Below are 12,765 nucleotides of genomic sequence, written 5' to 3'. Positions count from 1 at the left end.
TGAATTATTCATAATTTTATTAATTGATGCTTAATGAAAAACACTATTTCTTAATTTTTTCACCTGACACAAACATTTTATAGCATCAGAGGTTAGGTTATAGAAATAAAATTAAGAACTGTATGGAGCAATTTTAAAAATCTGTTCATTTTTATCTATGCATTAACATTAACAATGGCACCTCAATTAACTAAATAAGCTAAGAAACATGGTAAGACTTACTTATTCAGCTGTTGTCTTCTGATGGTTCTGGTGGCAAGTAAAGCATTAGTGTCATTTTAATGTCATTTGAAGTGATGTCACTTCATCAGTACAACATCAGTGACTCTCAGATAGTTTAACAGTATGTTGATATAACAATTGGAAGTATTTGGTTTCTATGGTAATTGTGGATCAAATTAAATATTTAATGCTAAAAGCATACAATCTTTTTTTTGTGCTTTGTTTCTTTGTGCTTTGTTTATTTGTTTATTTTGTGCTGGTTCATTTGACTGAGAATAATGGTTTCCATATGCACATACTTTGTTGTAAAAGACAAGATCTTATTAATTTATATAGCTGAGTAGTTTTGTATAGTGTATATATACCACATTTTCTTTTTTTTTTTAACTTTTAATTAATGAATATAAATTTCCAAAGTACGGCTTATGGATTACAATGGCTTCCCCCTCATAACGTCCCTCCCACCCGCAACCCTCCCCTTTCCCACTCCCTCTCCCCTTCCATTCAAATCAAGATTCATTTTCGATTCTCTTTATATACAGAATATCAGTTTAGCACACATTAAGTAAAGATTTCAACAGTTTGCTCCCACACAGAAACATAAAGTGAAAAATAGATGATTTTTTAAATGATGATGAAATCAGATCAGACCTATTGTCATGTTTAATCCCAGTGAGAGTCAAGTTGGGAATTGATAATTTCTTTTTTTTTTTTTTTTTTTTTTTACAGAAGATCAGTTTAGTATACATTAAGTAAAGCTTTCAACAGTTTGCACACCCATAGAAACACAAAGTGAAATATACTATTTGAGTACTCATTATAGCATTAAGTCTCAATGTACAGCACATTAAGGACAGAGATCCTACATGAGGAGTAAGTGCACAGTGACTCCTGTTGTTGACTTTACAAATTGACACTCCTGTTTATGGCATCAGTAATCTCCCTATGCACCAGTCATGAGTTTCCAAGGCTATGGAAGCCCCTTGAGTTCTCCGACTCTTACCTTGTTTAGACAAGGTCATAGTCAAAGTGGAGGTTCTCTCCTCCCTTCAGAGAAAGGTACCTCCTTCTTTGAAGACCTGTTCTTTCCACTGGGATCTCACTCACAGAGATCTTTCATTTAGGTGTTTTTTGTTTGTTTGTTTTTATTTTTGTTTTTGTTTTTTGCCAGAGTGTCTTGGCTTTCCATGCCTGAAATACTCTCATGGGCTTTTCAGCCAGATCGGAATGCCTTTAGGGCTGATTCTGAGGCTAGAGTGCTGTTTAGGACATCCGCCATTCTATGAGTCTGCTGAGTATCTCGAAAAGCATACAATCTTTAAAATTAATTCACCTATAACAAAGTACTCATAATGAATAGAAAATAAAAATTACCATAAAAGTACTCATAATGAATAGAAAATATAAATTACCATAAAATATAAATTACCATAATGCTGTGTTGTGGTACTGTAATAATGAAGTATATTTCCTTGAATTTTAAAGAAAAGCCAGTCCACTACTTTTATTCAACAAATAATACATTTTTTTTTTTTTGACAGGCAGAGTGGACAGTGAGAGAGAGACAGACAGAGAGAAAGGTCTTCCTTTTGCTGTTGGTTCACCCTCCAATGGCCGCCACGGCTGGCGTGCTGCAGCCGGCGCACCGCGCTGATCCAAAGCCAGGAGCCAGGTGCTTCCTCCTGGTCTCCCATGGGGTGCAGGGCCCAAGCACTTGGGCCATCCTCCACTGCACTCCCTGGCCACAGCAGAGAGCTGGCCTGGAAGAGGGGCAACCGGGAAAGAATCCGGTGCCCCGACAGGGACTAGAACCCGGTGTGCCAGCGCCGCAAGGTGGAGGATTAGCCTATTGAGCCGCAGGGCCAGCCAAATAATACAATTTCTCTCCCTTCCTCCCGCCCCATCCCAAAGTCTCTCTCTCAAACACATACAAAGTTCCATTCAGACTTCCCAATTAACTTCTGGTTATATTATATACAGCTATGATTTCCATAAATTATAACCAAAGCAGTATCACATAAAATAGACAAGTTCTCAATACAAGTTATTTTTATATGTAGCCTATTTGACTAAATAGCATCTCTAGTGACATACCTAAGGAACCCCTGGTTTGTTGACTGTTTGGTGGTATGTTTTCCTTAGCCATGGAGATTAATATTTTACTGTTTTCAGAAAGCTTCTCTGATGCATTCCCCTGAAAGAGACATAATATTTACAAAAGCAGGGGCAAGAAAATCCAAAAAATATACAATCAATCTCAAAATATTTACTGGGACAGAATCTGGCGCCCCAACCAAGACTAGAACCTGGGGTGCCAGCGCCACAGGTTGAGGATTAGCCAAGTGAGCTGCGGCGCCGGCCATGAATTATAACCTCTTAAGACTATGCCTTATCCATAGTTTGCATTCAATAAATGTTAACTATGTGAGTTAAATAACATAATTAGTGTGATCATGTTATTTATCATCTCAACGAGGGTAACTTATGTCCAGGATAAATGCTAAACTAGATGAAAACACTAAGACAAAACATAAACCAAAACTGTCTTGGGCAAACTAATTTATTTGGTTACTCTAATTATGATGGACCATATGGCCGAGATGAATTGACATGCTGCATCTTCTACATACTGAACCCATGAGAGAAGGTGCCATGTCTAGATTAATGCTGTACCCTGAGAACATAGCACAATCTCAATAATGTATTTGCTAAAAAGGATAATTACTCTTGCACCAAGATTAAGAAAACTTTCCAAACATTACTTTCAGAAACAATCATTTTAACAAATTAATATTCTAAAAATAGAAACTAAACTACTCAAATGAACTCTATAGAATCAAGTTAACTGATTCAATAAATGAATTTTTTCATTTCACAGTATGAAAACTTGATTTTATATTTCTGTTTTATATTCCAGATGTTATGTGTACTAGAATAGGTCTCATAATCATCTTATGAAGCACACAATTATTCATTAAAATTCTAACAAGTGAGAGGAGAAACAGATATAAAACATCACAAAAAAACTGCATTCAAAACCACTGAAATCTTTTCTGGAGTCAGGCTCTCAGAATTACAAATGACAGCACAAACTAAAGTATAAAACAAGATTCTCACAAAAGAGGATCTTTGCATTTATACAGGAATAATCTTCCAGGATAATTTAATGAAACATGTTGGAAGAAAATTATAAACTTTACCTTCATTTCCATGTAAGGTGGATCACGTTCCAATTCAGCTTTGTCTTTGGCCAATTTGGCTTTTCGCTCTTCAATAAATTCATCCAACTTATCAGCCATTCTGTAGATTCTAAAGGAAAAAAAATTCTTCAGTGAGCACAACTATATTACAGTATTTTTAGCCAAATTATTACCATGTAATCTTGGACCACTTAATCTCACTTAACAAACTGAGAACTTCAAACTTAATTAAGCTTGATCATAAATGTGTCTGCCTGGGGCAGGTGTTGTGGCATGGCAGGTAAAGCCACCATCTGGATCCCATATGGGCACCATTTAATGTTCCAGATGCTGCACTTCAGGTCTAATGGCCTAGGAAAGTAGCAGAAGATGGCCCAAGCATTTGAGCCCCTGTCACCCACGTGGGAGACTCAAATGAAGCTCCTGGCTTTGGCATGGTCCACAGCTGGCCACTGTGGCCATCTAGGGAGGGAACCAACAGGTGGAAGATCTGTCTCTCCCTATCTCTCTATAACTCTGCCTTTCAAAATAAATATTTTTAAAAAATTAAAATTATTTTAAATTTTAAAATTAAATATGCCTGGCAACAGTTTTGTAGTGTATCAAGTTAAGCCACTGCCTGCAACACTGGCATCCAAATCGGTGCCTGTTTGAGTCCTTTGAGTCCTTGCTGCTCCACTTCCGATCCATCTTGGTGCACCTGGGAAAGCAGAAGATGGCCCAAATGTTTGAGCCCCTGTACCCCTGGGAAAAACTCCCATCTCCTGGCTTCAACCTGGTCAACCTGGTTCAGCACTGGCCGTTGCAGCCATGGCAAGTGAACCAGTGGAGGGAAGACCTCTCTCTGTCTTTCCCTCTCTGTAATTCTGCCCTTCAAATAAATAAAAATCTTTAAAAAAAAAAAAAAAAAAGTCCTGGAGGCCGGCGCTGTGGTACAGTGGGTTAAAGCCCTGGCCTGAAGCGCTGGCATCCCATGTGGGCACCAGTTCTAATCCTGGCTGCTCCTCTTCCAATCCAGCTCTCTGCTCTCGCTCCCTGGGAAAGCAGTAAAAGATGGCCCAAGTCCTTGGGCCCCTGCACCCACATGGGAAACCCGGATAGAATCTCCTGGCTTCAAATCAGTACAGCCAACTGGGGAGTGAGCCAGCAGATGAAAGATATCTCTCTCTGCCTCTCCCCTCTCTGTGTAACTCTTTGAAATACATCTTTAAAAAAAAGTCCTGCCTGTTTCTTCTCCCAACTCCCTTGAAAAGCTTACAACAACAAACTTTAAAAATTTAGAGAAATAAACTACATACAACTCAGAAAACAGCAGCAAATAAATTAAAACCTTTAATTCTTAAATCAAACCACCTCCCACTGCCAAAAAAAAAAATACTCTTTGGAGATAATTCCTAACTTATAGAAAAGTTACAAGAACACCTATATAGTCTTTACTAATTCCATATGTTTAAGATCTTGCTCCTACTTGCTTTATCCTTTGCTGTACACACAAGACCACTGTCTACACAAACTTTCTAAAATTATTCAGAGGATATATCACATACATCAAAACCTTCTGTCCCTAAAGTCTTTAGTGTGTATTTTTCAAGAATTAGGTTATTTTCTTATATAATCGTAATACAATTAGCAACTTTGGTAATGATTTTTTAATCTCATCTATTTTCCACATTCCAGTTTTGAACTGTCTCAGTTTTGTCAACTGACCCAATTGTGGCTTTTACAGCATATTTCTCTCTCTCCAGATCAAGATCCAGTCTGGGTTAGGTATTGTTCTTCACTGTTATCTCCTAGCCTTCTTTAATTTGGAACGTCTGTACAACCTTCCTTTGTCTTTTATGACATCAATATTTAATACAACCCAACCACTATCCTTTTAATTTTTTTAAACTTATTTTCACTATGTTTGAAAGGCAAAGCCTGAGAAACAGAGAAATACACAGATGACCCATATGCTGGTTCACTTCCCACGTGCCTACAACAGCCAAGGCAGGGCCAGGTCAGAGCCATGAGTGAGGAACAAATCCAGATCTCCAACATGGGTGGCAGACATCCAAGTCCTTGAGTCATCATCTGCTGCCTTCTAAGGTATGTGTTAGCAGACAGCTGGATTGGAAATGGAGTAAAAGACTTGAACCAGACACTCTAATATGGAATGCAGCATCTTAATCACTGTGCCAAAAACGCCCATGTCCACCCTCATCTGGGGTATGCCCGATTGTTTTTCATGAGTAAATTCAGGCTCCACATTTTCAGGAGGATTACTACTTGGGTCATAGTATCTGTGGGGAGCAAACCGGACTAGACTGTTACTGGAATTAAGACTTATTCTATGCATCTGCTCTCCCACAATATGGCACTGGGAGAGGAGAAAACAGCTTCCGCACAGCTGCCTCCAGTTCAACCAATTAACTGTAGGACTTGCTCCTGATTGGAGAGCAGCGTACTCGGCGTGTGGGCAGCCGAGTTGGGATTGGCGGTGGAGGACTATAAAGGAGGAGAGAGACGGCATGCACCGGGAACATCTATGGGGAACATCTAAGGGAACCCGTGCAGCCCCCGAGAGAACCGGCCGGCGGTGTGCCGCTCCCCTGCGGAAGTGGGGAATGTGGCCAGGGGGAACTGCCCTTCCACGGAGGTGGAAGGGATAGTAGCCAACCCGGGAAGAACCAGCAGCAAACCCGGGGAGGGCCGAGCAGACGAAAGAACAGCGCAGGGTCCTGTGTCGTTCCTCCACGAAGAGGGGGAGCGACAGTATCCTTCTCAATACTCCTGGCCCCTTATTAATGATATTTTTTAATCACCTGGTCAGAATGCTCTGATTCCTGTACTACTGTTCCCTTCTAACAATAAGCAGTTTGTGAAAATTTTATTTATTTGAAATAGATGACAGAAATCTCCCAATACTGATTAACTCAAATACCCTCTACAGCAAGATTTGGGTCAGACTGAACCTGGGAACACAACCAAGTTTCCCACACTGGTGGCAGGGACCCAACTACTTGAACCATCTGCTGCCTCCCAGGATGCACATTAGGAGGAGGCAGGAATTGGGAGTTCAGGAACTTCAATATGGGAAGTTGATGCACATCTCAAATGGATCTCAACCTCCAGATGCCCACCTGAGATAGTTTTAGATAATGCAAATTTCCTACTCCTCACGAAAATCCCCCAACTAGAGTAAGCACTGATTGATGATTGTTAATTGAATCACTGACTCTAGATGGCTGCAAAATGCTAATTTTCCAATTGCACAACTCCATGCATTTTATTTCCTAGCCAGCACTTAACCTTTAGTAAACAAGATCTCTTCCTTCATCTTCATTTATTTATTGGTTTATTATCAAATGTATAATACTGATTTTTTCCTAATTAGCCCTAAGATTTCCTTTAAATGCATTTTGCTCTAATTGAGGAATAATTTATATGCCATAAAATTGACCTATTTTAGTGAACAGCTCCATGAATTTAACATACTGCTTCTGAGAGTCATCTTTGCTAATAAGCAGTGGCTGCTCTTTTATTGCTAAGTAGTTCATTGCATGGGAATACCACATTTTGTTTATGTACTCAACTGTATCTGGACATAGCCATTCACCTAGAGTTTCCATTTTTTTGTTGCTATAAACGAACATTCATGTACAGGTTTTAGTGTGGACACATGAGGGTACTTCAAAATGTTCATGGAAGATGAAATTAAATGGTAAGTTTGGGGCAGACATTTGGCCTAGAAATTTAAGATGGCAATGGGATGAGTCCATCCAAGTTGGAATGTCTGAGTCTGAGTCCCAGTTTTGCTCCAATTCCTGCTAATAAGGACCCTAGAAAACAGGAGGTGATGGCTCAGGTAGTTGACTCCCTAACCCTCAAGTGGGAGACCTGGATTTAATTTAATTTCCAGCTACCAGCTCAATCTGGCCATAATCCAGATGTTGTGGGCACTCAGAGGTGAACCAGTGGATGGGAACTGGGATGCCTTTCTCTTTCTCCCCTCTCCCCTTCTTTCATTCTTCCTGTGAAATAAATTTTGTAAATATTTTAGTAAAAAACTCAAAATCTATGCATATAATACTGTTTCAAAATGTTTATAGAAAATGCACATGATGCAAAAACTATGCATGGATTTTAAAATTTTTTGCATCAAATTAAACTTAGCTTTTCATTCTTTTTTCATTAACTTTTTCAAGTCTCCTTGCCTGTTTTTAATTCTCTTCCATACAGAGCTAGACCCCTATATATGCTGGGTCATATGAATTCTATGTTCAACATTTAAAGGAACTATTAAACAGTTCTTCAAAGTGCCAAGTTGCTTTATAGGGTGGGCATTTGATGCAGGGCTTAAGATCCTACTTGTGAGAGGGAGGCAGAGGAAGCAGTTGAGTCATGTGTAAGTAATCATTCTTATTATCTCAAGACCTAAAGGATATGGGTTTGGTTCCCCTTGCTCTAAAGATAAACAAATAGAGGGGGGGATTGTGGCATAGTGGATTAAGCCACTGCCTCCCACACCACCAGCATCCTGTAAAAGCACCAGTTCAAGACCCAACTGCTCCACTTCTAATCCAGCTCCCTGTTAACGAGCCTAGGAAAACAGCTGAAGATGGTCCAAGTACCTGGGCCCCTGACACCCATGTGGGAGATTCAGTGGAGTCCCAGGCTCTCTCTCTTTCCAACAAATTTTAAACAAGATGAACAGACCAGGCTTTAGGAGGCCAAGGCTAACTTAGATTGACTTATGGCTCATTATTTGTCCATTGTAATACATTAGCATGCAAAATAACATACCTACCAGCTACCAAGACAGGAAATATCAGACCACATAAGATTCCAGGAAATTTCCACCTACTTCACCGAAAAACCATGAATATTCCTCAACTTAGAATGTACCTCTCCTGGCCGGCGCCGCGGCTCACTAGGCTAATCCTCCGCCTAGCGGCGCCGGCACACCGGGTTCTAGTCCCGGTTGGGGCGCCGGATTCTGTCCCGGTTGCCCCTCTTCCAGGCCAGCTCTCTGCTGTGGCCAGGGAGTGCAGTGGAGGATGGCCCAAGTGCTTGGGCCCTGCACCCCATGGGAGACCAGGAAAAGCACCTGGCTCCTGCCATCGGATCAGCGCGGTGCGCCGGCCACAGCGCGCCGGCCGCGGCGGCCATTGGAGGGTGAACCAACGGCAAAGGAAGACCTTTCTCTCTGTCTCTCTCTCTCTCTCTCACGGTCCACTCTGCCTGTCAAAAAAAAAAAAAAAAAAAAAAGAATGTACCTCTCCTTTCATTAAATGAACACATAACATTCAACAGTTCAGACATGGCCAGCTTCCCTCCAAAGAGGCCCCATTTTATCCGGGGAGAGTATATCTTTACTTTCTCAATATAACACTTGCTGGTTGCAAGCTTTGCTATTCTCCAACTAGCTCCTGAATTTCTCTTAAACTCAAATCAAGGACATGAATAACAGGCAGCCCTGGCTGCCTGGGGCCACCTGGACTAACAGCTCTGCTTCCCATCCAGCTCCCTGCTAAAGCACACTCTGGGAGGCAAAAGATGGCTCAAGTACTTGGGTTCCCACCACCTATATGGAAGGCCCAGACTGAGTTCCAACCCTAGCTGTTGAGGGCATTTGGAGAGTTAACCAGTGGATGGAAGATCTCTCTCTGCTTTTCAAATTAAGGAGGAAAAAAAAAGTGGGTATGAAATTGTATATTCCAATTAGCAATATATGAAGGCTGTATTTCCATATAACCTTGTCCAGGCTTGGTATTTCAGTCTTACTGATCTTATTCTATTGGTATGTAGTAATCTTTTTGGTTTAATTTGCATTTTTCTAATGACAATATTGGCCATTTTTTCATGTATTTACCATTCATATATAATCATTAGCAAATGTCAATTCAAATCTTCTAGCCATTTTTACAATTAGATTGCTTTCTTATTATCAGGTTGTAGGAGTTCATTATGTACATGGATACAAGTCCTTTATCAAAGAAGTCTAGTAAATATTTTTCCCACTCTATAAATTTTAATTTTTTTAATGTTTTAACACCAAAAGCATTTCATTTTACAAAGTCCAGTTTATGAATTTTTCAGCAATTTTAATCAATTATGTTTGTGATATGTCCTAAGAAATCTTTGCCTAACCGAAGACCAAATTTTTTTCTATTTTCTTTTGTAAGTTATTTTTTATAGCTTACAAATGATGGAAGGTAAGGGTCAAGACTCAGGGTTTTTTGCATACAAATAGATTATTCTCATACCATGTTTTTGAAAAGATATCCTTCCCTCATTCAACCTAGGATGCTTCTGAAAATATATTTTTCAAAACCCATCCAATTTAGGGACTAAGTTAAATGTCAAGAAAAAAGGAGCTACTAATGACCACAGTTTTTTTGTTTTTATATTTTATGGCCAACATCTTAAGATCTGGAAACTAATGGTGGAATCCTGGAGAGAAAGAAGTGAGAAAAAGTTGGCAGATTTGGAAAGGTTTGGTTCACAAATAAAGTTGTAGCTAGTAAAAGTTGCTAACGGGAATTTCCAGTAGATGGTTAAAAATCCAAGACTCAAATTCAAAGAAATTAAACATATTAGCCATGTTTATTTAAGAGTTAACTATTGGGGGCCGGCGCTGCGGTGCAGTGGGTTAAAGCCTTGGCCTGAAGCACCGGCATCCCATACAGACACCGGTTCCAGTCCCAGCTGCTCCTCTTCCGATCCAGCTCTCTGCTACAGCCTGGAAAAGTAGAAGATGGCCCAAGACCTTGGGCCCCTGCACCCACATGGGAGACCCAGAAGAAGCTCCTGGCTTCAGATTGGCGCAGCTACAGCCGTTGCAGCCATCTGAGGAGTGAGCCAGTGGGTAGAAGACCTTTCTCTGTCTCTACCTATCTCTGTAACTCTTTCAAATAAATAAATCTTTTTTTAAAAAAAGTTAACTATTTTAAAGGTAATAGTTAACACCCTAGTAAATAAGCACAGGTAGAAAACATGAGATGAGCTAGAACTAAATGTTGAGCAATGTTCACATGAGAGGATGACAGAAGAATTGAAGCTGGTAAAAAAAAAACAGAAAGCAGAGAGTGGGTGTTTGGTCTAGTGGTTAAGGTACATTTTAAGATGGCCCACATCCCACAACAGAGTGCCTAGGTTCAAGTTCTGGCTCAACTCCATTTCAGCTTCCTGCTCAGAGACATTCTAGGAGGCAGCAAGTGATAGCTCAAGTATTTGGGTTCCTGACACCCACAAGGGAGATTTGGATTGAGTTTCTTGCTCCCAGGTTGGGTCTGACCCAGACTCAGCTTTTGAGGGCACTTTAAGAGTGAACCAGAAAATAGGAGTTGCTTGTCTTTCTGCCTCCAAAATTTAAAACAAAGAAGGAATAATTAAAAGAAAACAAAGCTAACATAATTAGTGAAAAAAAGAAGAAAAACAGAGAACTGAAGACTAACAAATGCCAGAGTTAAAGAAATAAAACATCCACTGAATTCCATGTCTGAGGATCAATGATAATCTGCAAAAATGCAGAAAAGCAAGCTTTACCTGAGAGCTATGTTGAAACTTTTATCTGAAAAGCAGTATATAATGTGACCCTCATGTTATTTCCAAAAAGAGCACTAATTTTGAAATACCACTTTAGCAAAACATTCTGAACAAAAGTTTATATTTCATTTTTAATTTATTCATTGTCATAAAGGATTATACGAGTAAAAATTCAGAACAATCCTACAAGTTTTAATGTTAAAAAAAATTTTTTTTTTGATAGGCAGAGTGGACAGAGAGAGAGAGAGACAGAGAGAAAGGTCTTCCTTTGCCGTTGGTTCACCCTCCAATGGCCGCCACGGCCGGCGCTCCCCGCTGATCTGAAGCCAGGAGCCAGGTTCTTATCCTGGTCTCCCATGGGGTGCAAGCAGTTGGGCCATCCTCCACTGCACTCCCTGGCCACAGCAGTGAGCTGGCCTGGAAGAGGGGCAACCAGGGCAGAATCCGGCGCCCTGACCGGGACTAGAACCTGGGGTGCCAGCGCCGCAAGGCGGAGGATTAGCCTATTGAGCCGCAACGCCAGCTAAAATAAACTTCTTAAAATAGTTTTCCTATTAGTTTTATATCTGATAGAAGTAAAAGATAATGCATTTATTTTACTATAGGATTTTATACAGGATTTGGCAGAAATGTTAGTCTCAAAAGAAAAAAACTAAGAAGCCTGCTTCAGGGGCTAGCCTCAATAGCAATGGGTTAAGCTGCCTCCTGTGATGCAGACATTCCATAGGGGTGCCAAAGCTGCTCCACTTTTGATCCAGTTCCTTCTAACATGCCAGGGAAAGCAGCAAAACATGGACCAAGAACTTGACCCCCTGCCACTCCACTTGGTAGACTCAGATGAGGCTCCTGGCTTTGATCTGGCCCAGGCCCAGTCATTGTGGCCATTTGGAGAGAACACAAGAGGACAGAAGATCTTTCTAACTCTTTCAAAGAAATAAACCTTTAAAAAAAAAAAAAAAAGGCAGCAGCAGCCTCTTTCAAACTGATCTAATGTTTCCATACATTCTTAATTTATCTTTATAAAAATTTAGCATCAATTATTATGTTTTAAAGGTTTATTTATTTATTTGAAAGGCAGAGAGGTCTTCCATCCGCTGGTTCACTCCCCAGATGGCCCAATGGCCGGAGCCAAGAACCAGGGGCTTCTTCCAGGCCTCCCATAAGGGTGCAGGGGCCCAAGGACTTGGGCCATCTTCTACTGCTCTCCAGGGTGCATTATCAGGGAGCTGGATAAGAAGTGGTGCAGCTGGGACTTGAACCAACACCCATATGGGATGCTGGCACTGCAGGCGGCAGCTTTACCGGCTAATCAACAGTGCTGGCCTCAATTATTATAAATTCTAGTAGTGTTAAGTAACCATCATGGTAATAAAACATACCTTTAATCAATGGTAGTAAGCATAGTATATGCCAAAATACAAGATTAAGAGACTTTTTTAATCATTAATTTTGCAGCTGGCGCCGCGGCTCACTAGGCTAATCCTCCGCCTTGCAGCACCGGCACACCGGGTTCTAGTCCCAGTCGGGGCGCCGGATTCTGTCCCAATTGCCCCTCTTCCAGGCCAGCTCTCTGCTGTGGCCAGGGAGTGCAGTGGAGGATGGCCCAAGTGCTTGGGCCCTGCACCCCATGGGAGACCAGGAAAAGCACCTGGCTCCTGCCATCGGATCAGCGCGGTGCGCCGGCCGCAGCGCACCGGCCGCGCCGGCCATTGGAGGGTGAACCAACGGCAAAGGAAGACCTTTCTCTCTGTCTCTCTCTCTGTCCACTCTGCCTGTCAAAAAAAAAAAATTAAAAAAAATTTAAAATCATTAA

General features: G+C 40.9%; 1 protein-coding gene across 38 annotated transcripts in view; it reads right to left on the bottom strand.

Annotated features, from left to right (window-relative positions):
* The window catches only part of CSPP1 (centrosome and spindle pole associated protein 1), a 144,216-nt gene that overhangs the window by 124,779 nt on the left and 6,672 nt on the right, over positions 1 to 12,765 (bottom strand). For all 38 annotated transcript variants that reach the window (XR_011389120.1, XR_011389122.1, XR_011389123.1 and 35 more), the window contains exons 2-3: positions 3,423 to 3,531; positions 2,317 to 2,416 (exon numbers count right to left, since the gene is read on the bottom strand). Coding sequence is in view for 32 of the 38 variants with exons in the window: in XM_008255605.4 (XP_008253827.2) it covers positions 2,317 to 2,416; positions 3,423 to 3,521 (199 nt within the window). In the remaining 6 variants the exon portion in view is untranslated. The remainder of the gene's footprint in view (positions 1 to 2,316; positions 2,417 to 3,422; positions 3,532 to 12,765) is intronic.

Source organism: Oryctolagus cuniculus, chromosome 6 (assembly GCF_964237555.1).
Source record: "Oryctolagus cuniculus chromosome 6, mOryCun1.1, whole genome shotgun sequence".
NCBI lineage: Eukaryota > Metazoa > Chordata > Mammalia > Lagomorpha > Leporidae > Oryctolagus > Oryctolagus cuniculus.
The sequence above is the reverse complement of the archived record's forward strand: the minus strand, read 5'-3'. Positions and strand labels throughout refer to the sequence as shown.